This window comes from Meriones unguiculatus, chromosome 19 (genome assembly GCF_030254825.1).
Source record: "Meriones unguiculatus strain TT.TT164.6M chromosome 19, Bangor_MerUng_6.1, whole genome shotgun sequence".
Taxonomy (NCBI): Eukaryota; Metazoa; Chordata; class Mammalia; order Rodentia; family Muridae; genus Meriones; species Meriones unguiculatus.
In genome coordinates this window covers 39,992,117-40,018,514 of record NC_083366.1, presented here as the reverse complement: position 1 = coordinate 40,018,514, position 26,398 = coordinate 39,992,117, and the positions used below count along the sequence as shown (strand labels likewise).

The 26,398-nt window shown below is 40.4% G+C and overlaps 2 protein-coding genes and 1 pseudogene across 2 annotated transcripts; all 3 read right to left on the bottom strand.

Annotated features, from left to right (window-relative positions):
- Nucleotides 1–266: 266 nt before the first annotated feature.
- Nucleotides 267–2,959, bottom strand: LOC110562752 (vomeronasal type-1 receptor 51-like; annotated as a pseudogene).
- A 3,564-nt stretch (nt 2,960–6,523) lies between these two features.
- On the bottom strand, nt 6,524–7,512 carry LOC110562756 (putative vomeronasal receptor-like protein 4). Its single transcript, XM_021659635.1, has one exon. The coding sequence runs from the start codon at nt 7,418–7,420 to the stop codon at nt 6,524–6,526; it is 897 nt and encodes a 298-aa protein (XP_021515310.1). The 5' UTR covers nt 7,421–7,512.
- Nucleotides 7,513–24,539: 17,027 nt separating this feature from the next.
- LOC110562759 (putative vomeronasal receptor-like protein 4) lies at nt 24,540–25,533 on the bottom strand. The gene has a single exon (XM_021659637.1). It carries the CDS (start codon nt 25,518–25,520, stop codon nt 24,540–24,542), a length of 981 nt encoding a protein of 326 aa, XP_021515312.1. The 5' UTR covers nt 25,521–25,533.
- Nucleotides 25,534–26,398: the final 865 nt, after the last annotated feature.

The window sequence follows — 26,398 nt, the reverse complement described above, 5'->3', positions numbered from 1 at the left end:
ATACAGAAAAATGAAAAAAAAAAAAAGCCCAAGTACCTTCAACAGAATGGCAAGAATGAGAGAAATGAAGAGTGAAATTTCTGCTTCACTGTAATTGGCTGAGATTGCTTTCAGTGCAAGGCTTGAGTCATCAAGAAGAGTATCTGAGAATAAACACATTCTGAAAGTGTTTTGTGGAATTTTGTCTTACCCACAGTATTGCAGAACTGAGTGTTCTTTCACACTTAGTGAACAAATACACGATGGAAACATTTTCTCAGTTTCTCTCACTGAGCATATCAACAATCAGGGAGAAGTTTATCCCTGTGAATCAACACGAGGGGACTAAAAGTTGCATAACCAAGAGCCAGAAATTCTTGAATATTTTCCATCAAAGAATTTTCTCCCAAAGAGAGAATTAAAATTAAAGAAAAGGCACAATCTGTCCAATGGAAGAGAACAAAACAGAGCATGAGAAGGAGGATACTTTGAGCAGCTCTCAGCTCAGGGGGAGTTCTGTAGAGAAGCTTGGAGTTCTGAAGGTAGAGGACATGCTGGTGGTGCTTGTGGAGAAGAAATACCATGTAGCCAGTGGCCCCTCTCATGGCACCCTGAAACACTGCATCTCTCAGGACCATGAGGGTGAGGAAAATCCATTTTATTTTCTGACTTCCTAGCATAAAAGAACAATAATTGTAGCTATCCTTAAACTGAGATATATTCAGATTTGTACTTTTCATGGAAGGGATTAGGTTCATACTTATTAAAGCATTGAGTATCCAAAAGACTGAGAAGAATGGAAGGATGTTTCATACAGATTTTAGATTGAGCCTCCCCCACCCAGATGCTCTGGGACTGATGATGATGGCCTGGACCACAGTGAGGAGACTGCTGGTGCAGATGGAGAGGCCATGGGCCACCCTCTCCAGGTAAACGAGGATCTTACAGCCTATGTCCTACAGTGGAGAGCTCTGACCCTGAGAACTAGACAATAAAATTTGTGCAACCACGGTAACCAGACAGCAAACTCTGTGTAACGTTGACTGAATCCTTGTACACTCTGCCAAGTAAGGCTGCTGCAGCGAGAAACTGCTTATAATTTCCTGCTATTTAAGTGCTGACCTTGCGTTCAGTAAATGACACCTCGGTCAGAACCTAGACTTGATGTCCTCTTTGTGTCACCCTGCTCTCTGTCCCCCAGCCCTCACTTAGGTGCTATTCAGGTGTCACTGCAGGTCGGTGACAAGATGTGACAGGACGAGAGCCTATCATAGACGTTCCCTGAAAGACTCCACCCAGCAGATTCAGCTCATGTTTTAGGAGTATTTCAAGTGATAGAAACTGCTTTAATTTTGTCTTCACATCCTGCTATGCTTCCATTACTACAGGAACCACAACATCTGGTGAAAACATGCACACATCCTTTGATTCCTACCCATGTTCATGCACACTGTAGCCTCCCTGTTTTTATTACACATGGAAACAAGCAAGGCAATGCATTAACCGGCCCTATTTTCACTTCTCTAGAAAGGGAGCATCAACACAACACATGCGTGTTAATAAACTTCATCTCACTTAGAAAAGCAAGACAATGTCTGCAAGGATGTCCTATTTGTGTGTCAAAGTCATATAGCTGCGGTTAATCATGAAGATTAAAAAACTAATAAGTTATAGCAAATGGATGTAGCTCACTTTGCTCTTGTTCCTTGGATGCTGTCCTTGAACATCTGCATTAATACGTACTCTGAATTTCTTTCAGCTGTACTTCAGTCCTCAGAGGATGCTTCTGCAGTGTGTTCTTCTCATAAGCAAACTTTGGGAGTACCTGCTTCACTAAAAAACTGACAACAGAACAGCCTGGAATAGCAAAAACAAACAAACAAAATAAAAAGTCTGTAAAGAATGAAATATTAATCACATTACAGGTATTCCTTATAACCTTCAAGGCAAGAGCATAATTGAAAGAGCACCTAGAACACTACAATAGTTATTAAGAGATAAAAAGTGGGAGCACCAAAAGATATTATTGTACTTTCCTTACATACTGTTAATTTTTTACATTTGCCTCAAGGTGGTGTATGTTCAAGAGCTTGAAAATGTTTCTCTACAAAGCATTCTTAACCGAAATTAGCTAGGCTTCTGTGGAATAAATAACTAGAGACTTGGAAGCTCCAATGGCTGAAGAAAATTAAGAAAGGATTGTATAAATAACTTGTATTCACCTAAGAAATTGTTCTGTTAGAGACTTACTGCCTCTGTCTGCTAACCTAGGTCTAGTCCTGGAGGCTTCTAGCCTCCCTATAATCCAATCCAGCCCTAGAATGTTTATAACCTCTGAGACTTATAGCTGGATAAGCTCACCCTTTCTAGTTCTTTCTGAACTCTGTCTGCCTGGTTTAACTCAGATGTGTGGTTCAAAACTCCTCTTGAATCTGAGTGATTCAAATTGGCTCCTCTCACTTCTGTCTGAATTTCTCTGCTTGGCCTTATCCTAACTTTGGCAAAATGTTCTAATCTTCTGAATCCTTCTCATTCTCTGGCTTGTTCTGTCTTCACTATGTCTAGCTAGTTCTCTCTTCGACCTGTCTCTGTAAAATTCTCTCAGTAAAAACTGTCTTGAATTTCACAAACTGAACTGCCACAAACTCATCTCCTCTGCATTGCCTCCAACTCAGTGACTCAATGGAATTGCCTGAACAGAACTGACTAGTAGTCAGAGATTTGTATGGATCTTTCTCTTTACTGCTGTGATTAAAGGGTTATACTACCCTGCCTGGACCTAAGCTTTTCTTTATCTGAAAATTGTTCTATTTCAGGCTAGCCTTGAACTCAGAGATCTGCTTGCCTCTGTCTCCTGGGATTAAAGGCCTGTCTGTATTCTGGCCTAATCACCTATGCCTTGAATGTTTTTGGATGTGATCTGTTGGCAGAGTAACAATGGTCTGAATTAAGATTTCTTTACAATGGTCCTATTTGCCATATTCCCACCTTAGCAGACCTTTTTCATTCCTGATGAAAAGGACTGTAAGTAATTGTGGGCACAGAGCTAAGAGTGGAGATGAGAGGAGCACCCTAGTCAAGAAACGAGAGCAGTTTTGGGCTGGCTTGAGAAGTGGCTGCTGGTTACTGGTCCTGTCCTGGGTGGAGCCTCCTGGTCCCTATCTTGGCTAGGATACTGCTTACTGTCACAGTTTACTCCCGTGTTTCCTATGAGAATCAACTATATCACTGAGGAAGGAGAGCCAAAAACTGTTGTGCCATAAACAAAAGAATTAAGAACTCTGATGATCTTCAGTTATGTAAGTGACAAGTAAATGTGAGCTGGGCTTGGGAATCAGCATCCGAAGATATTAAGAAAACATTTTGAAAAGAGTGACGAGAATGTATGAACCAGAGGAATAATGTAGTTTTGTAGTTGATATATTTCCTTCAGGAGTGACATTGTCTGTGTAGGTTAAGGTTTCTATTGCTGCCATGAAACACTATGACCAAAGCATCTTTGGAGGAAAGTGTTCTATTTGGCTTACACTTCCACATGAAAGGAAATCAGGACAGTAACTGAAGCATGTCAGGAACCTGGAGGCAGGAGCTGTTGCAGAGGCCACAGACGGGTTCTGCTTTTTGGCTTGCTCATCATAGTTGCTCACTCTGCTTTCTTATAGAACCCAGGACCATTTACCCAAGGATGGTGCCAACCACAGTGGGCTGGACCTTCCCCTCTGGATCACTAATTAGGAGAGTTCCTTTGTGGCCAGATCTTATGAAAGCACTTTGTCAAGTCAGGTTCCTTTCTTTCAGATAACTCTAGCTTGTATCAAAAAACAAAAACTACTCAGCACATGGCCATTGGCCACCATGAAGCAGTGATTGTCCCATAGAATACCTTTGGCTACAGTCACAGCAATGAAGTAAGTAGATCAGTAGATTGGTAGCTTGCCTTATGGTACCGGTGGAAGGCAGGGGTGGGGGGAGAAACTTGTGTTTACAGCTTCACCTGAGATTCCAAGTGTCTCCTTCTCCTTCTTCCTGCCATTGCTGTATGTTACTTTAGAGAGTACATATGAGGTAGAATCATGACTGAGGGTTTTACCCTAGTTGGAGTGAACAGGTGTTTTTAATGTCTTCCTATGAAAAGTCAGGGAAATTTTGAAGGCTAGCAAACTCTGAGGAGCCACAGCTACCTTTTATGCTTATATGGAGGAACCAGCTACAGGCAGAGTTCACAAATAGAGGAAGTTACAGCAGATGGGAATAAAAAATAAAAAAAAAAACCCCACAGCCAGACATAATGCACAGAATGATAGGCCCTGGAGCAGTCAGCCCTAAATGGGATTTCTCTATCAATTCCATGCCCTCAGAGCTCATGGAAAGCCAAAGAATAGGAGGCAAAAAGAATGTCAGAGCCCAAGGAAACGAGGGACAAGAATACAAGATTTCTACATCCACATGAGCAAAGCTCACATGAACTAACAATGACTGAAGCACAGGGACTGCATGGTTCTGAACCAGGTCTTCTGCCTTTATGCCATAGCTTTTCGTTCAGAGTTTTCATGGAATTCTTGAATGTGAACAAGTGAGTCTCTGACTCTTGTGCCTTCACTTGGGCTTTTTTCTTTCTGTTGGTTTGTCTTGTCCAAATTTGATGTGAGGGTTTTTGATTTGATATTTATCTTATGTTGTATTTTATTATATTTTAAAATGAATGAATGAATGAATGAATGAATGAGGGTCTGGTCGGAAGGGTGAGGGTTACCAGCCAAACTGTCATTTCTCCCTATTGAGATAGGGAGGATTGGTTTTCTTCAATGCGATGACACAGGGTATGTCAGCCACTCCAAGACAGCTCTCATGTTCAAGAGTGGTTGACCAAAGGGTGGTGTACTCCACAGTTCTGTGTGTGTGCTTTTATTTAGGTGTAGTTTGTGTCTTGATTTATTGGGATATTGTGTTTTGGTTTCTTGGTTTGGGAGATATGTTGTTACACTGGGTTTTTGTTTTGTTTTTTGAGAAAGAACTTAAAGTTGGGTGGGTAGGCAGGAAACCAGCGGAACTCCTTTTTGTTCCTGGGAATCATTTTAACTGTGTAGCTAAGTTTAGTCTCTGTGACTGTGAAACGTGAGTTTCTTTTTCTCATAGCTGGACTGTACTCCACCCCATAACCATGAAATGTTCTGTAACAAACGTTCCAGGAAGATTTCCTTAACTGCTTTGTAAAATTCTAACTGCCTGGTTTCGCATCTGCAACCACACTTGTTCTAAAGGATCTCCCTCCCGTATATAAAAGAGGTACGGAACATTGGCTCACAGCTGGTCTAATGAATCCCACCTCAGGGTAATACAGCTGCCAATTCTGCTCTGATGTATACACTACTAAAGCTTGTTTTAATTTGGATATAATTTGGGTCAAAGGATCCACCTTATGAAATTAAGCAGCAAATCCTATATTCAAATGAATGATGAATCAGATCTTTCTGCTGGTCTTTGATGATAAAGGGATGGATGGTGCTGGGAGAGCATTTGTGTCAAAGGGCAAACAAACCTTAATCTACTTTAATTACACTCATTGATTTATCTTGGAAAAGACATATTTTAAAATCAACATAGACACTATAGACATATAAAACCAAACATTACTGTATATTTCTTATCTAGTTTGCCTAGTTTATTTTCTATGTAGTTATCCCTTATCTCCAGCATTTATTCCTATAGAGAACCTTCAAGAATATAACACTGTTGAAATATTTCAGTGGGTTTAAGGTCTGTAAGTGATGCATTGGGCTCTTATTGAATGCATGCACAGTACATGCTGTTCTTTCACAAATATGTAAAATATTTTCTATAGATGGATACTTACAAACATTTTGAAGGTGCCTCAAATAGCCTCACTGTACTAACATTTAACAAGTAAAATGTCAGGTAAAATATAAGGAATGGAAAAATGTGATTTAATTGTGAATTTAAATGTGAATTTTTAAAAAATCTACAAAATCCACATGCATGCTTCCATTAATAGCAGGAGTAAAATTGGGTTTTAAAATCCTATTTAAAGCTTCTCTCTAAGTACTGGAGACATAACCCAGCAGTTCAGAGCTATATTTGTGTCCAGGTGCCTCATGAGTTTAGAACCCAGGCTCAATTTCTAGTAATTATGTTTTGTTCCAGAGTCATCTGTTTAACTCCAGTCAGCCAACTCCCATCTGTCACAGGACACTTGATGGTCTCTTCAGCAGCTTCAGGCTCCAGGTATGTGCACGCTACACAGACATAATTTAGGCAAATTATTCATACAAAACAAGTGAACACAAATACAGAAAAGTTAAAAAAAAAGTCTCTTCAAAATGTGACAATAAGAAGAAAAAAATTTCTATATCATTGCGATTGGCTAAAGTTATGTTCAGTGCAAGTCTCCACTCACCAGGAAGAGGGTATGAGAATAAATACCTGTTTAAACTGCTTTGTGGGATTTTGTCTTACAATATTGCAGAAACGAGAGTTCTTTCACTTCTTAAACAGATGAATGGGAGGGATTTTTTCTCAGTTTCTCTCACTGACCATGCCAACATTTAGCCTGAAGTCTATCTCTGTGAATCAGCACAAGGGGGCTGAAAATTGCATAACCAAGGGTAAGAAATTCTTGAATATTTATCACCAAAGAATAGTCCCCTAAAGAAAGACTTAAAAATAGAGAAAAGGCACAATCGGTCCAGTAAAAGAAAACAAAACAGAGCATCAAAACGAGGACACTTTGAGCAGCTCTCAGCTCAGGGGGAGTTCTGTAGAGAAGCTTGGAGTTCTGAAGGTAGAGGACATGCTGGTGGTGCTTGTGGAGAAGAAATACCATGTAGCCACTGGCCCCTCCCATGGCACCTTGGAACACTGCATCTCTCAGGACCATGAGAGGGAGAAAAATCCATTTCATTTTCTGACTTTCTGGCATAAAATAGCAATAATTGTAGCCATCCTTAATCTGTGACATATTCAGAGTTGTACTTCTAAGAGAACTGATTAGGTTCAGACTTATTAAAGCATTGAGTATCCAAAAGCATGAGAAGAATGGAAGGATGTGCCATGCAGACTTTGGCCTGAACCTCCTCCACCCAGATGCTCTGGGACTGATGATGATGGCCTGGACCACAGTGAGGAGACTGCTGGTGCAGATGGAGAGGCCACGGGCCACCCTCTCCAGGTAAACAATGATCTTACAGCCCATGTCATCTAGGAAGTTTCTCAAACCAAAAGCTGCTATTGTCTTTTGCAATCCTCTTGAAAGAAGGATTATGATGTTGGTAAAAGCCAAGTGGATGAGAATCAGGTGTACGGGCTTCTTCTCAGGACCTCCCCACCACCTGAACATATAATCCATGGAAACAGACACGTTCCCAAGGGTGCCAAACATAGTCATAAAGAGAAAAATTATTTCCTTAATAAACTTCAAAACCATGTTTACTTCCTAGGTGGAAATATTGTTTCCAGGATGCAAACGCTTTTTCAAGAAAGCGTTAGCAACGATAGGCATGTATCTGAAAAACACATTACACATAAGAGCATTTTCTGATGTGCAAGAAGCAGTGGTGGACACATGTAATGTTGCAGAGTAGGTTTCTGAATCTGCTGCTTCAACTGTGTGCTCTCAGATATTGTATGTGCCCTAACAGGTCAGTTTGGTAACTGCTATTCAAATCTGAAGTTTTAAAGAAGGCTTTTTATTTTTTCATTTTACACTAGCAAAATGGATTTGTTCAAATATGTAACTACATGTGTGTGTTGGGGGGGCTCTCTTTTGTGTGTGTTTGCATTGTCCTTGTTAACCGTAAGCATAGTTTAATTGAACTCCAAGTTTCACCACCCAAAAGTTTTCCTCTCCTTCTCATTCTATTTTCATTGTATTTCCCCACACAGCTCCTAAAGCCTGAGGCTGCTGCTTAACCCCTGTGCCTTTCTTACAAAATGTCAGACAGTAGGAAATCTTGCTGCATCAACACCTCTAACGTCTCTTAGATTTAGCAATATCTTCCACACTGCCTCCTCTTTTGTTCAATATTCTTGTCTTACTTGCATCGTGATTAGTATAACAATTTTTAACTTTCATTTAGCTTCAAAACTTTATAATTTAATTTTCTGTATCTTAATACTTTAAAGATTCTATATTGACCATTCCATGATTTCACTCCATATAAATATTTAACAGTTATTTTTTTTAAGGCAGTCCTCAATGTCAAGTCAAGGTGTTTAATCTTTGCAGATAGGGCCTTACAGTTAAAGCTAAATCTTCAAAAGATATGCTGAAACATTCTTGTAACCTCCAGGTTGCAGGCAGGGAGGGTGTCTCTAGGAACCTTGTGGTGCTTCCTAGGAGAGAGGTCGGCAGAGAGCTGTGATCCCAGTGGATGATTCAGGGCATCTGTGACCCCAGTGAGTGACCTCTGGGCATCTAAGGGAGCATGGAACAGCTCTGGACAAGATGATACTGATGGGGTGTTTGGAGAAAGGGGATTAATGAGGTGTTAGTTACAGCCATGAGATGAACGCAGTCTCTGAGTTACAGGTTTTCTATATGGCTGCATCTAGCACAGTAGTTTGGGGTATAGCACTGTGAGGGATTCCCCCATCTAAGAGGCGATGGGGTCATTTGTTTCTGTGGGGGCTTGTGAGCAGCAATTGTGTCACTTGGCTTTGCACCTCTTACCTGTTTACCATGCAGGCTGCTTTGTTTACATCAGTTTGAGCTGATTTAAGAACTTAGACCTGGGTGGGTATTAATCATGTTCGAGAGCTCCTTTCTCCTTTCTCAGGGATTTATGGTAAGCTTTGGGCATCTTTTCTGGAATAATAGAAATCTGTGTATTTTAGTGGGTCCATGGGTTTGTGCGTATTCTGAGTAGTTGGAATGTCTCTGTTACCTTTGATCCCCCTGTTAAACTTATGGGGTTGCTTTTATGTCCTGATGATCTAATGCATGACTCTCATGAACCCTGGCTGATGCTGTGCTTGTGTCCAGGTGCCTCATGAGTTTAGAATTTATCATATACTGCCTTTCAACTACTCCTCTGATAAAGAAGTAATTATCACTCATATCACTGCATCCTAGAAAGCACAATATCGTCCTAAATATCTGCATATAATTAAATATGATCCAGACATTAACAGCAAGCACACAAAAATTCTTCAACATACTTAGTGTAAATATTAAGTGTTTAGTCAGAGATTAGAATCTCTCAGAATCCCTGTAATAATTCACCCCTAATCCTGATAAAAATATTAACATTTTTCTCCTGGCTTAATGTTTGATTTCCTTGCAGTTCCCCCTTTTTTAGTTCTCTCTTCCCTTTTCCAAACTTGAAATATTTAAGAGCAGATTCTGATTTTCTAATACATGATTCCTCACTCCTGAAGTGGACTGTCAGAGGAAGAAAATGCAACTCACCTTTCCCCACCACCCACACATTACACTGTCTTGGGAAATGGTATAGAAAATTAATTTAAAAGATAAGATGGACTTGTATGAACATAGATGAATGATCCCATGTTTGCATCTAATCTGAAAGAGCCTTAGGCCAGCTATATTATTCATCATGGTTTTCTAAGAAGAAGGAAGCAAGCAAGCAAACAAACAATCAAGCTGAAAAGAGATTTTTGGTCTTTCCTAATTTGTGTTGGAATAGAGTTACAATGAGCAGTTTCAGCATGTGCTAGTTCACAGCCTGGATCCTTTAAAACAAGAATTCTCAAGATGACAATGATAACTTTTTATACACTATATCCACCAGGTGTGCAATGACTACAGTTGGGATAAGTATGTAAAATATTATGTGGTGTAGCTGAGACACTTTAAGGATAGATCTGAAAGGAAAACCTTCAAATTGTGAGTCATAACATTATTGTAAAAGAAAACATGTGCTAATATTTGAAAGTGGAAATGCATCAAAAGTAAAAATGACAAACTTTACAAACACAAGTCACACAGTTGAAGTCACAATGCTGGTAAACATAGAGGCTGAAACAAGAGCTTTTGTTTTCTTTCATCTTGTTTTTTTCGAGAACAAGTTTTCCTATGAAAACTAGTGTAGCTTTGACTCACATTTATTTTGCCTCAGTCTCTCTATTACTGACGTTACAGAAGTGTATCATAGTTGTCTCATAGTGTTTCATAGACAGCTGAAAATCTTCTATATCTTATTCCTTTAAGAAAGCAAGGGGATAACTTTAAGCAAACACCTACCCAGAGCTTTCATGATACTCAGTGATGCCTCAGCATTTCTGGTCCATTTCTGTATCTCCAGGAACTCATCTCCTTTGATCTTTCTGGAGCTAGAAAAAGCTTTGTCAGAAGGAAGGCAAAGACCCAAGGCTTACAGCCTCTCAGCTACTCCCTGGCTTAGTGAGAGAGAGACTTTAATGACATGGCACCGCTGATGGAATCGAAGATCTTACCTTCATGGACTCACCTGGACCTCTGAGGATCACACATCTTCTGGAGCCACTTTGGAAAGGTGACACTTGCAGGGTCATATTTGTACTATCTGCACCTCTGGAGCTCTTGGCTTACAAGTATTCAAATTTAGTGTTGTCACAGTGTCAAGAAAAAGAAAGGCCTCTGCAGGGCCCCAGTCCCTCAAGTACAGCTTTCCTCTCTTCCCAGCTATTACATCTGTTTTGTTCAGGATTACATCTGTTTTATTTCAAGGTTAATTAGGCTTTAATTATTCTGAGAAGAAGGGTATGGGGTGAGAGAATAAACAGCTAACCAAGTTTCTGTGTACTGAGCTTCCTGCATCTCCAGACTTTTATCATCTCCAAGTTCCAGCCTGTGAACTGTCAAGGAACTGACTTCTGATACAATGACTCAGTCTCTTCCTTCCCTATTTAAAATCTGCTGTTAGACAGGAGTAGAAAAAAAATGATGCTCTGAATGGGATTCGGCTTCCTGAGCAAGTTACAAGGGCCCAAGAAAGGTTCTTCCAGATATTTTTCATTCTAGTGCGTAGGAGGCCATTCCTATCCTGGATTTTACTTGTTTGCAAAATGGTGTAAATAAATGTGTGTGCAGAGTTAAAGTTAGAAGTGATGATAACACTATTTTGTTCTTGAAGAGAAGGCACCACTGATTTTTTTTGGGGGTGGTGGTGGGGTTTTTTTTGGCTTTGGAGAGGGGAGAGTTTGAAGTCCCTGGTCATCTTCTGTGTCCTGCATGATGGTGTCTCCCAACATGTATGTTCAGCCAACACATGGTGGAATCTAAAAATTCCTCTTCTGTAAGTGAAATGACAGCTTTTGTGGAGAGCATAATTCCTATACTCTCTACTGATTGAGAAATCCAAGCGCAGAGACACTAACATATGGAGCATCACATGTGTCAGAGTAGATAGTCACTGGAAAAATAAAATGATTTTCTCTGGTCCAATAAGGACTACTACCCTCTGAAGTCTTTGTTGTTGTTGTTGTTGTTGTTGTTTTTGTTTTTTTTTTTAACATGTTTTCTCTGGGTAGCACTTGCTGTCCTGGAACTCACTATGTAGATTAGGTTGGTCTCCACCTCAGAGATCTGCATGCATCTGTCTCTTGTGTGGGATTAGAGGCCATATTACCACCTAGGTCTCTGATGTTTTTGTGATTTTGTATAGAAAACTTCTAAGTCTATTCTTTGTCTTTTAAGTATAAAAAAAAATAGGTTAAAACTTGCAGTGCTCCAACTAGTTTATTCAATCAAAGATAAGATATCAGAAAGAGCATACCTCAGGTATCTTTCATCTTGGAAGAGTTCTGTAGAGAAAACTGGCCACCTACAGACAGAGGACATGCTGCGGGCCACTGGTGACCTCCATTATCCTCTGTAAGCTGATCTAATATAAAAGATATTCCTGCCAGGGGCCAACTTTGGCAGTTGACAGGGATGTCAAGAGGAGATAAGGAGTTGGCAAGGGAGGACTGAGTCAGGTGAGGTGACCAGAGAATCTTGAAGCTCTGACTGACTAGCAATCAGGTTGCTTCTTCATTTATACAGACCTTACAGGACAAATTCGAACTAACAGTTACCCAAGAAGTACAGGTTATATCATTTTGTCATCACGTATGTGTTTGATATTTTTTATTCCATGTCCTGGGTTACAACAATTTGAGTCACAATTAGAAAGTACAAATAGAACAAATTTTATTTTTGTTATCAGCCCTGTAACTCCAATTCAAAAAATTTTAGGAATGCTTCTGCCAAAGCTAACACATTTATTACATGACAGCTGTTTTTAGGTTGCTAGTATTTGTAGTTTTAAAGCACCCAGGACAAAGAGAATGTGTCTGAACCAGTCCTTTTATAAATAGCAAATACTGATACTTGACTTCTTTAATTTATATCCTTTAAGAATTTATACTATTAAGTACAAAACAGTTATTTTAGTCAATCTGTCTTATTTACTGAGTTCTATTTCTACAGGGCTGTATGGTTACCTATCTTTAAACTGAATTTTCAGAGAGATCTAAGTATATTGTAAAAAGAGACCTTGAACCTGTTACCAATTCGTCTTGCCAGAGTTTGTCAAATATCTCTAAGTTTACCCTGTTCCAATTATACTGTTTGAGTTTGCTTAGAGGTGGATACCCCAAGAACATTCCTGGAGTCATAGCATCATAAAGAAATTTCTAGCATCTTAGTACTTGTCTATGCTTATCCCAATCTCCAGAGCATAAGGAAGACTTCAAAATAGGACCAGATAAAGTTATTCACCTAAAAGCAAAAGGGATGGTATGTTTGGGACTTTCCTAAAGACACTCAGATACAATTTTCTAAGGAGAGACATAAAATGAAGTATAGTGCAGAAAGTTCCCAAGAATGCAACACACAGAGACCAAAACCTAAAAGTGAGAGACAGAATGACAGTAATTGCAGCATTTTGCTCAGCGTTGCTGAAACTGTCTCAAACAGCTGTGCTGGCTTCATGACTTTCACTGTTTCCAGTGGATATGGCTGTGCCATATTCCCTTGTAACAAGGTGGCACTTAAGATGAATAGACCCTGGCTGGGGAGAGGACTCAGTTGTTAAAATACCTTGCTTCCGATTGTGACTGCCACCTCACTTCACTGCCTGGTGGGGTGACAGCTTACCTATAATTCCAGTCTCAAAGGCCAGGGACAGGCTCTCCCGAGAGGAACTGGAAAGTGGGATGAGCCTTTTGCTGTGCTCTGTGTATGACTGAAAAATCCTGACTCAGCAAAGTGGAAGGTGGGGATGAGGTCTGATGTCAACCTCAATCTCATGCATGTAGATGAGCACAAATGGGTATTTGTACCACCTCTCATACATGTGTGCCCACCTACTCAAAAATATAACACATGTTCAAAATACACATGTAATACACATAGACAAAATAGAAATTGCAAAATTTCATGAAGCTGCTGCTTCCTTAAGAAAATTAGGAAATAAACAGATAAAGGAAATGGATTTATTTATGGTTTGGAAAAACAAGGGAGAGAAAGAATTTTCCTTTCTTTCCTCCTTTTCTATAGCAATGGCACTAAAGGGATCTGCCTACTTTGGAGTCTCCAGTCTGGACCCCAGTTAAGCAGACTCCACTCAAACACCATTTTTCAAACACAAAAACATTCTTTACTAAGCAAGGCAAGGCAAGGTTGTGAAATATGAGTTTGGCAGAAAGAGCGAGAAATATCTTGGCAAGTGTTAATTTTAAGAGGGAGTAGGAAAGGTCTGTGTTAGAATGAGCTAGGATGGATTGGTAAATTCTGATTGGGTTTTTAATTAAGTTACTCAAAATAATGAATTTTCACTGCTGGACCTTGATGTTTTGATACTTACGACTTGGTGATGAGTCTGAGGAATAAGTCAGTGGCCAAAGAAAGTAATATATCTAGGTGGCTAACTTCAGGAATATAATCTAACAGTTCAGCAAGGGAAAAGGAAAGAGAAAGACCAGAACTTACCATTGCCATGTTTGCCAGACTAGCACCTGTTAGAGCCTTCAGTTAGAATTATGTAACAGAAAGAAAACCCAGGAAATGTACATGTGTCATGAGAACTGTGGGAAGCCTATTTGGGAAGGCAAATTTTTTCTTTTGGTAGTTCCAGGGCTTCAGCATTTTCTCTACACAAAGGAGACTGACTCCTGTTCAAATGTCAATTCTTTGGGTTTATTGCATCAATATCATGATGCCATATTATATTCATTTGTCAGTGGGACCTTTATCATTTAGCAACACCAGCTTCCCTGATCAGGACAAAGGGGTTGAGAACAGCAAAGCTATGTTTTAAAAATATTCTAACATTTAGTGTTGTAGAAGAATGTATTGGATAGGGAGTGGTTTCAGGTTTAGGGTTCAAGGGTGACACTGAGGTGTATTATCTTTTAAGTGTATAAACTTCATTAAAAGCATTATTAACACTAGGACACACCTCAGCAGGAGCACTGAAGAGTGCTTTAGGCCACAGGTCACAGTGTGGTCCCTTTTAGATTTTTCACAGGAAACGGGGGTGGGGGAAGAAATGCAGATTGAAAGGTTTTCTTTTTTGTTGCAATTGGCTGTTGTTAGGCTGAAATAGGTTTAGTCATTACTAGGGGTTCACAGAGAGGGGACTTGAGAACCTAGAAAAACGAAGTACTTTATTTTTAGAACTTCCCTCATGGGAATTGTCACAGTTTGACCAAAATGGAAGCACTTTCCAAAATGGCACAACTATGGCCAACAGTTAGAACCCACACAAAAGGATAAATTGAAACTTAATTGGTAAAAAGTTAGGAAACGGGTCATGAGAATGCGAAGACTGTGCAATTCTGATTTCTGAACTAGAACTGTTTTCTAATCCACAGCTCTGTAGGTAGAGGACACATCTGTGATATCTACACATGTAGAGTACCATTTTTAACGGCTTAAACTCATGAAACTCTGAAAGATTACATCTCAAAGAGAACAGAGAGAAAGAGAGAAACAGAAGACAGAGGGCAAAGGCTGGGGGGAGGAGGAAAGGATGGAAGGAAAGAGAGAGTGGAAGAAAGAGAGAGAAAAGAAAAAACCTGACCTCACTATCTGTTGGTATGGTACTGAAGACAAGAGGTTAGGGGGGAAGATGAGGAGCCACAAACAGATAATAAAATGGCAACCATCCAGTCACAGAGACAAATGCCTAAAGCTCTAGCATTTTTTTTTCTCCTGCCAGGAGGACCCCCTGCCTGTGTACTGATCTCACAAGTTCAAGGCTGGATCAGGACATGTTTACACAACAGTTGCATGACTATAGTGCCCCCCTTCTTTGTTAAAACTGACCAAACTTAAAGAAGGAGGATCCCTCAAAGACCCTTAGCACACCCCACCCTCAAGTGGAAACTGGGCTTCTGCTTCTAAAGTCTCCAATTTGCTTCACAGTGGGGCCTCCTCTGTGCATCACTGTGTGTGTGTGTGTTCTCATTCCTAATAAAAGCCTTTTTTTTCATTCTGTGTGCTCATTCTTTCTTCTGTGTCTGTTCTCTGCCTCACTGCCTTTTAATTTTTTAAATGGTAGAGAAATAAACTCAATTCAGACCCCTAGACAGTAATTTGAGGATAAAAATAAAATAAAACAACTCCATTTTATGCTGAGCATCCATCTTGGTAAACATCAGCAGTTTGTCTCTGACTTCAGTACCTTGAAGATAAGTTCCCAGGAAGCCTGACTCAGAGGCCCCACCCAGAAATGTACAGCCACGACTATCTACTTGGTATGACTAGCTGCTTTTGGTTTCTGTAACCTGTTCATGCAGACATTCAAGGACTATTTTGAGGTCATTGTGACTAAATAATCTCAGAAAAGCAAATCATCTCCTGACTTGTTTGTGCAGAAGCTCATGATCTTTTTATGGTTTTACCCTTAAATATTTTCCCTCACCTTTTTCCATATGGCAGTTTCAAATTTGTCTTAAAGATTGTTGTCCTGGCGACAGCATTAATAAATTATAGCCTGTACTGAGTCTGCATAGACTGTTGGGGTTTAGACAAAAATTTTGGGACCTTCTACCAATGCCAAGGAGTATCCTTGGCCAAAAGTGGTCAGTTGTATTTTTTCAATGTGCCAGAATCCAACATGACAATGCTAAAAGAAAAACAAAGAAGAAAAAGATCAACTGACAGCCCTCAGCCTGGGGAGGCTTGGGGCCTTTGGAGGCCAGGGTCCCTCACCTGTCCCATGTTCACTTAAGATTCTGTTATGTCCATGTTTAGGACCAGTTGCCGCCTGGCTCCTCATAGATGTGTAAAAAATTCTAGATGGCAGGTGGAAATGAGAGAGTCTCTCCCTGCATCTGTCACCTTCCTCTTTCACAGTGACAGAGGATCCATATCTGTCTCTTCAACCACCTCTCCTACCCATTCCTACCTCACAGCATCCCTGTCAAGGTGAAAGGCAGCTTCAGTCCACAGTGACATGAAGGAACACTCACCTGTGGAGTCTGTGCAGAGTTCAGGGTGGGCGTCCTCACAGCACAGTAGACACTCTTTATCATCCCCAAGCCCTGTGCCCACAGCAGCTGTCACTGCTGATAGGATGTCACCATCAGGAGTTTGGCTTCTCCAGGGGAAAAGGTCTCCTTCTGCACATCTCCATCCTGGACACCAGTTATGCCCTCTCCCTGGGGCCCTGCCATTTGCTGAGCCAAAAACTTTCTGGTCCTAATTACAGTGCCTGAGTTTCCTGGATCCTAGGAATTTTCCCTCCTTTTCCCCCCAAGCCAGGAAATGAATTGGGAAAACCTTCTGAGAAACTGAAGTTTGCTCTCTGTACATTTCAAAGTTCAATGACACTTTGGGTAGAGAGATGGCTCAGTGGTTAAGAGTAATTGTTGCTCCTGCTGAGATCCTTGTTCGATTCCTGGCATCTACATGGTGGTTCACAAATATCTGTAAGTCTAGTTCCAGGGCATTGATGCTTTATTATGACCTCCATGGGCATCAATTACCCATGGTAAACATACATACATGTAATCACACATAAGATAAAATGAATCAATCTAATAAAAATAAAGGTTTAAAGAAAAAAAATGCAGTGACACCAAAACAGAACGTTTCCAAGGGACAGAGCCAGTGTCTGGTCTTAGTCTGTGGTGTCCAGGGCACAGCAGCAGGGGGACTTTTTGGAGGTTTTGTCTGTTTCTTGCTCTGACCATTGACTTTATGCAGAGGAATCAACTTCCCTCCTGGCTCAGTTCTTCATTTTTCCTCTTGTTTGTTCTCTTCTGTCTCTTAAAGATGAGATTATTCAGTTATTGCCCAGATCAAGTGGAGAAGTTAACTCTAAGGACCACACATCAGTTCTGGGTCTCTGTCACCAGTTTGAGCGATGAAGTCTTTAGTTCTCATTTTCTATTAGACAGCAGAGGAGACCCAGGAAGAACCCACTGGGCTCAGCATTCACACAGCCAGCCATTCAGAGGCACTTAGCTCACACTTCCCTATCCCCACTTCTCCTGTCCCTTCCCAGGGCCCTATCCACTTCCTGGTGTGAAGGAATGCATTAGAATGTTTGAATCTGAGAACTAGTATTCAGTAGACACTTTTTCTCAGATTTAAAAACATCTGGGCTTCTGTCAGCTCAGGTGGATGAGTGATGGGGAGGAAGAGAAGAGGGCTCCCAGTCTTGCCCAGAGACCTCTGATGTCTTAGCCCTTTGTCCCTCTTTCACTCTGCTAGAAGGGAGGCTCTGTCCTCTCTCTGCATCAGCATGTGTCTGACTTTCTCTCAGCCCTCCACTGCCATACAGACACATTTTCTTACTTAATTTTTCTTCAACCTTAGGGATAAATGTGATCATTGGAGCTCTCTCTAAAGTCGTATGTGTGTGTGTGTTTGTGTTTGTGTGTGTATGTGTGTGTGTACTTGTAATACACAATCACATTGTACAGTGTGTGCAGAGCTCATGTGGAGCTCCCCACTTTAGTATATGGGATATAAACTCTCCTAACCAGTGGCTTTCCTAGGTCTTCAATCTTGATCATAAAGATTTCTTGATTTTTTTTCCACTTGTGTTTGTTTGTAATGTTGGTCCCTGGCTATCCAGTCTCTGGTTCTTGGCAATCCACACAGCGTCAGGCATGGGCTCACTCTCAAGGCATGGGTCGCAGTTGGGCCAGTCACTGGTTGGCCAAATCCAGTGATTGTGCCACCATTACCCCAGCACATCTTTCAAGCAGCACAAATTGTAAGTTGGAGGTTTTCTGGCTGGGTTGATGTCTCAGCTCATTGCTGGGAGACTTGCCTGGTGAAGAAGTTGGCAGGTCAAAGCTCCATGTACCTCATTTCTAGAAGTCCTTGGTGGATTTCACAGTTTCCATTGCATTAGGATTCTACCCTCCCTCCAGAGCCCCACAATTGCAGTCATCCCTCTCAGTACTTTCTCTCTCCACACCTGATCCCCTGGCCTGATCCTTTCTGTTTTACATCTCCTCTTGCCCCCCGTCCACCTGTGTGCCCAGGCTTATTGTAACTTGTTGTGCCATATTGGGTTGATATCACTGAGAGGCCTGTTATTTTATGAAGGGGAACAGAGGGAGAGTGCATCTGGGGGATAGGGGGAACATTGTGGTGGGACTGGAGGTGTGGAGGAAGGAAACTGTCTTCAGTGTGTAATGTGTGTTTGTTTTTATATTGCTAACTGTTTCCTAATCCTTAAAGCAATATTTGATGTTTTTCTTCTGCTTTATCTACTCTTTCATAATATCTCTCACAGCTTTTTGTTTGATTTATTGATTTTTTCCATTTCTAATGTATCTGTTTGTTTTTCTTCAAAATCTCTCTTTTTTTTTTTTTTGGCTGAATGTGTATTTTACACCATTGACTTTCTGGTCTGCATCATGAATTTAACCTCTTTCTTCCATACTGTTTTCTGAATTCTCTTTGAGATCACTGATTATCTGAAAAACATATTTTTCATTCTTCATTGCAAGCATTTTATTATTTTCATGTATCATATAATATGTATGAATATGGATATTATCATGGTTTATTCAGAAAAAGAATATTGTCAATTAAATCCAATCCACGTGGTAAGAAACAATCAACAAAAAATGAATGTGACTCATTGGATCCCAGAAACTCACTGAAATCAGACAAGTAGATTTTCCTAAACTTATAATAAAACAGCCAGCATCACAAAGCAGAACATAGTGGAAACTGAAGAAAGTTTATTCTCTAAGAAATCTTGATAATATTTCTAGATGAAGCCTAATGGAAAGGCTACCATGGAGCTCTGTGATGAGAGCAGATCCTGAAGACAGAGACAGAAATCCTCAAGGTCCTTGAACTCATGATTCCCAGTTCCCTGATCATTCAAAGACAGATCAATATTTGTGCTTCTCAGGGAAACTGACATATGCGAGTAAATCAATGGTCTACCAGATTCACTCGCCACAATGGCTGTAGAGCAGACAAGCTCTGGCTGAGGTCTCCTAGTAGGTTATCTCTGCTTGGGTATATTTACATCTCCAGGGCTTGCAGAATTTTCAGCTACCATAAAATATCAGGAAAACTTTAGTCTCCAACATTGTCACCATGTCAGGGAGAAGCAAGCCTTCTGTGAAACCGCAGTCCCTTATAGGCAACTTTCATCCACACCAATCCATAATTACTTCATTTGACTCACAAGTTAGTCTAGGTTAATTAATTTTCACTGTATTACCTTTATGCAAGTTTGACCTTTCTTTACATACATTTTTATATTTCATTTTTAGCAAGATATTGGGAAAAAGACATATAAATTTGAGCTACTTTCCTTATGATTTGTCACAGGAGTGTTCTATGCAGAACACATTTGCCTAGGTCTACATATGGAAGTGTTTCCTCTGTGTTTCTATTCTGTAGTCTCAGATTTTGGGCTTCATATGAAGGTCCGTGATTCATTTTGAACTGCCTTTCACACAAGACAAGAAATCAGGTTCAATTCATTCTTTACATGATGATTTCTAATTGTCCTAACAGTATTGTTGAATGGGATCATCTTCCCACCCAAAGCATTTCTGGCTTCTTTTCTAGAGAATCAGATGGCTGAGAGTTTGTGTATTTGCATGTTAGTCCTCTACTTCATTTCATTGGTCTACATCTTTATGTTGTATGTAGAAGCTGCACACTGTAACTCCTCCAGAATCATTCTTTTTACTCAATATTATTTTGGACATTTGGGATCTTTCATGTGTTCCTGTGGTTCCTAGTGTTCAGCTATGTTTCCTAGCTCCAAATCTTCCTATGTGAGCCCATAACCTGGAATAACTGCAGAAGCCAGGAATGTAAAAAGGGGCTATTGACATGCATGGTGGGGTTGGGGAGGGGCATTTGAGAGAGGGCTAGCAGGATGTATATGATATGAAAGGGAAAATGGTGTGTAATTTTGAAGGGGATTGAGATCAATGCAGAAGGCAAGAAGAGTGCGGAAGAACAAACAACACTAAGGAGGTTTGAAAAATCCATAGTGTTTTACTTAGGGTTTCTATTGCTATGAAGAAACTGTATGGCCATGGCAAGTCTTATAAAGAAAAACATTTAATTGGAGCTGGCTCTTTTTTTTTCCTTTATTAATTACACTTTATTCAGTTTGTATCCCCCATGTGGTTTCCTCCCTCCTCCCATCACAACCTCTCCCTTCCTTCCCCCTCTGCATGCATGCCCCTCCCCAAGTCCACTGATAGGGGAGGTCTTCTTTTCCTTCCTTCTGATCCTAGTCAATTAGGTCTCATCAGGAGTGGCTGCATTGTCTTCTTCTGTGGCCTGGTAATACTGCTTCCCCCTCAGGGGAGTAATTAAAGAGCAGGCCAATCAGTTCATGTCAGAGACAGTCCCTGTTCCTATTACAATGGATCCCACTTGGATACTGAACTGCCATGGGCTACATCTGTGCAGGGGTCTTAGGTTATCTCCATGCATAGTCCTTGATTGGAGTATCAGTCTCAGGAAAGACCCCTGTGCTCAGACTTTTTGGTTCTGTTGCTCTCCTTTTGCAGTTCCTGTCCTCTTCAGATCTTACTTTCCTCCAGAATAAACAATGAGTATCAGATGATGTTTGATGAAATAGATAGTGTGATTTATTTTATGAACAGGGACGTTATAAACCTTTGGCAGTGGGGGGGGGGGTTGAGGATGAATGCATTTGATTGGCTGGGGCTAGAATGCCGGTGATGCTCAATTTGCATGGGGACAGCCTGCAGCCATGGGGAGTGGGGGTGGGGATGCTGTGTCACATGCTACTGAGACCGGCACAGAAACAAGGAAACAGCTTTGTCCCACAACTTCCTTTCTCAGGATGAGACTTTAAATCTCAAGTTTAAGATTTCCAGGGTTTGAACATGTTCCAACTCCATCGCATGCTAATTCTCCTGAAGGCACAGTCCTCAAGCCCTACAGAGACAGTGTGACAGAGAGAGAGAGAGAGAGAGAGAGAGAGAGAGAGAGAGAGAGAGAGAGAAAAGAGACAGAGACAGACACATAGCCAGAGATGCAGAGACTAGACACTGAGAAACTAGACAGGTGTGGGCTTTTGAAACCCCCAATCTCTCCCTCAGACACACTTCCTCTAATAAGGCCACAGCATCTAACCCTCACTGAGCCACTCCCTCATAACTAAGCATTCAAATACATGAACCTAAGGAAGCTCTGTTTATCCAAACCACCACATTACCACACAACAAACATCTAAGGCTTTTAGCTACCTTTATTGAGCCCCATAAAATCAAAACTCTTTGAATCCTTGTTTATCCTGCTCATGGTCAATCTGAATTGAAACTAATTTTTTTTTTAACTTGTCCCTTTCTCACTTCATTCTGTCATATTTCCATCATGCAATTCCAAACATCAGGGGCTAAACTGATGCAATTTACCTATGCCCATGAACAGCCATTTGCAACCTCGTGAGTCTTATCTATTTCCCATGTACATACACTTGGGAAATCCTTTGCTTCAGATTCTTTAATCTCTAACTTTAAAGGTGTCTCCACTTCTACTGTGTCTCCACGTTTATAACTTTAAAACATGTAAGGTCATGTATGTGTATATGTCTGGGCTTACACATATACCATGGTGTGTACATGGAAGTTAGAGGACAGTTCCTGGAATTGGTTCTGTATTTCAACTTTGTGGTTCTAGGGATGGAACCCAAGCTGTCAGCCTAGAAAGCAAGCACTTTTCTTTGTGGCGACCTCTCACAGTTTCTTTTCTGTCTTCCCCTTTGAAAGCAAGATGACTTCTAGGATGGCCTTTTTACTTCCAATTTGCGTGCCCTTTTTCCACAGGCTTAAAATTTCCTGGGACTTATTTGAGCCCCAAACTAATTCTATGCTTTAATATTAAGTGTAATTTTTTTTTAAATCAAGCTTCACAGTTTTTCCATTTACTATCTAATAATTAATGATGATCTACCCAAAATGTTCAAAAGAATCTCCTGTTGACACATAATCAAATTGTCTACCAGGTGTAGGCGGTAGAGAGCCCTTGAGGAGCTGTGAGGTGGCACTTGACCTTGAGGTCTGAGTTTCTGTTTCTGGCCTCTGAGGGAAGCCTGGATTTGTTCTATATGTGTGGATGGAAAAGCAACTTTTATTTACCTGTTTCAAGTGTTGTCTTGTTGTCCTTCTGCTAACCTAGGCCTAATCCTGGAAGCTTCTGGGCTCTGTACAATCTAACCTTGGCCTAGGATGTTTTCAGCCTCTGAGACTTACTGCCAAACAAGCTCACTCTTTCCTGTTCTTCCTGAGCTCTGGGCTGCCTGACTTAATTCAGCTGTTCTGGCTCAAACTCCTCTCCCAGCTAACTTATTCAACCTGGCTCTCTCTCTTGGTCCTGAAATTGTTCTGTTTGGCCTCAAACTAACTCCAGCAATCTTTTCTAACCTGCTGGCTCCTTTTCATTCTCTGACTTGTTCTGTCTTCACCTGTGTCTAGCTTGTTCTCTCATTCAACCTTTCTCTGTAAAACTCTCCCAGTAAAACTGCCTCTGTCTCTCTTTCTGCATTGTCTCTTAAGTAGCTTCCCTTTTCTTTCCTTGTGAGAGTTGGGCATATCTTATTCTGTCAGGTCTTTCTCTGATTTGTGACTTAATTGTTTCAGCCACTCAATTAACCACTACTTTCAAATATGGGTGCTTCCTTCTACAAACTAACTTTATCTTCATTGTTTTGGATTAAAGGTGTGTACCAACATGTCTGGACCTAAGCTTTTCTTTACCTGAAACTGGCTCTATACCAGGCTGGCCTTGAACTCAGATCTGATTGCCTCTGTTTCATGAATTAAAGGAGTGTTTTTTTTTTGTTTGTTTTTGTTTTTGTTTGTTTGTTTTTTTTTTCTGGCCAGATCAAACAGAGCTACAAGATATTTGGATGTAATCTCTTGCCTGCTGGGTCATAGAGACCTTGAGGGTCTTTGGATATGATCTCTTGCCATAAAAGCCACGTTCTGAATTAAAATTCCCTTTATACCTGGATACTTTCTAAGGTGCATTGCAGGAAGGAGAATAACTTGCTGCTGTGAATTGTCATGGGATCTGGGAAATCCATGAACACAGAATGTGTTATAACAGCTTCCTTCAGCCAAGCAAATCGGTTATGTAATGAAATGAAATCACTCACGTCCTGGGTGTCATGGATACTGCTTCATTTCAGGAGTTCTGCAGTCAATTTTTAAGTTTCCTCCGGTTTACCCATTTCTTTTTCCTCAGTCTTGTTAATAACTGTGTCACAGTGATTTTGATTTTATTTCTAGATGTACATGAGTTTATTGTTTCTCATCCAGGAACTGTAACAACACATCTCCCATATAGCTGTATTCATATGAAACAGGATGCTAGGGTAAGGAACATTGCAATGTTTGATCCCTGAGATTTGCATATATTCTAAATAGTTAGAAAGCCAACCTTAGCTCTTTCTCTTCTACTTCCTAGTTATTAATATATGATTGCTTTAGAGTTTCCTTCTCTGCAGGTTTCTGGAGCCTAAACCATGAGAACACTGGCTTGCACCTGTAGTTGGTGGCAGGTAGCACCTGACTTTAGTTATTGCCTTTAAACTTCTGTTTCATCTCATTTTATATGGGGGAGGGACTAGATTCCATCATTGCACTGAAGGAAGAAGTATGAAGTCCTAGGTGTCTAATGTTTAATGAATTATGCTGAAATTTTCCATCACAAGCACAATAGTGTTCATTAATAAAGGGAGACTACTGAATGCTTAATTATTGTGTCAGAGATCAGAAGCTTTTGAAAGTAATTACTCTTAAACCAGGCATGCTGGTGAACAACTTTAATCTTAGTCCTTGGGAATCAGAGGTTGGCAAGTATATGATATCAAATTTATTGGACTAACATGATTAAATCACTATGAATTTTGATAAGGTTTACAAATTTCATTTTCATATTCACAGTTCCAGTAGTGGCAAAGCCAGTTTTACAAATCTTCATTAGATCTATTTTTTTTTTCAATGCTGGAGAGATGGTTCAACACTTAAAAGCATTGTTCCAGAGAAGGCAGGTTAAATTTTTAAGAACTATATACTGTTTCAAAACAATATATATCTAGTCACTTACTGGATGTATGATGATCTTTTCTTTACACTTATTAAACAGATAAATGAGAGAGACATTTTCTTAGTTTCTCCCAGTGAGCATGCCAACATCCAACCAAAAGTCCATCACTGTGAATCAGCACAAGCGGGCTAAAAGTTGCATAACCAAGGGTCAGAAATTCTCGAATATTTACAATCAAAGAATTGTGTCTTGAAGAGATACTTATAAATAGAGTAAAGGTACAATCAGCCCAATAGAAGAAAACAAAACAGAGCATGAGAAGGAGGACACTTTGAGCAGCTCTCAGCTCAGGAGGAGTTCTGTAGAGAAGCTTGGAGTTCTGAAGGTAGAGGACATGCTGGTGGTGCTTGTGGAGAAGAAATACCATGTAGCCACTGGCCCCTCCCATGGCACATTGAAACACAGCATCCCTCAGGACCATGAGGATGAGAAAAATCCATCTTGTGATCAAACTTTCAGGCAGAAAATAGCAATAGTTGCCACTTTTTTTGACTTGTGTTAGGTTCACACTATTGGTACTTTTAATATAATATAGTAAGTTCATACTTATCAAAGAATTGAATATCCAAAAGCATGAGAAGAATGGAAGGATGTGCCATGCAGACTTTGGCCTCAGCCTCCTCCACCCAGATGTTCTGGGACTGATGATGATGGTCTGGACCACAGTGAGGAGACTGCTGGTGCAGATGGAGAGGCCACGGGCCACCCTCTCCAGGTAAACAATGATCTTACAGCCTATGTCATCTAGGAAGTTTCTCAAACCAAAAGCTTCTAAGTTTAGCAACCCTTTTGCAAGAATAGATATAATGTTTGTAAAAGCCAAGTGGATGAGAATAAAGTGTATGGGTTTCTTCTCATGGCCTTCCAATAAACTGAACAAATACTTCACAGAAACAAAAATATTCCCCAGAGTGCCAACCACAGTGAGAAAGAGGAAAATTACTCCCTTAATATACTTCAAAACCATTTCTTCCTTCCTAGATAAAAAATCTTGTATCCAGGATGCAAACATGTTTTGGAGAAAGCATTAGAAATTCTAAACATGGAAATTAAGAGCTTATTTTGCATAATAGCATTTATGTGATGTTGGGGATTAGGTGCCTGAATTTCCCTCCTTTTTTCACCCCCCTGTGGATTCTGGGATGCTGTGTGTGCTCTGACGGATGAATTTGGTAACTTGCATTCAAATCTAAAATTTTAAAGGAGATATTTTTTTTTAGATTTACACTAGAAAAATAGATTTTTTTCAAGTGTGTGTGCTTTTGTGTGTCTGTCTGTCTTTCTGTCAGTCTGTCTACTGGCACGAATTGTCCTTGTAACCTCTCAGCTTGGTCAAATTGAACTCCAAGGACCCCAACCAAAATTTCTTCTCCTGATTCTCAATCTGTTCCATCATATTTCCCAACCCAATTGCCCATTTCCCAAAACCTGAAGCTCATTCTTAAGCTGTCTTCCTTCCTTACATCACACACACACACACAGGAGGTTAAAGCCTGAGACATTGCTTATTTAGTAATTTTACATTCCACACTGTCTCCTCTTTTGCTTGATAATTCTTTTGTATCTGCATCTTGAGTAGTGGAACAATTTTTAGAATTGCATTTGGCATGAATTTTTATATCTTTTAAATTTTTCTATTAATTAGTTCATTTTATATCCCAATTGTAGTGCCCTCCCTCATCTTCTTCTGGTCCTACCTTCCCTTTCTTTTTCCCTGTATCCCAATCCTATAGTCCTCAGAAAGGGAGAGCCTTCCTTCCTCACTAACTAATGTAGACTATCAAGTCTCTTCAGGACTGCCAGCATCTTCTTCCTCTGTGGCCTGGCAAGGCCACCTCGTTAGGTGGATGTGATCAAAGAGCAGGTAACAGAGTTCATGTCAGAGACAGC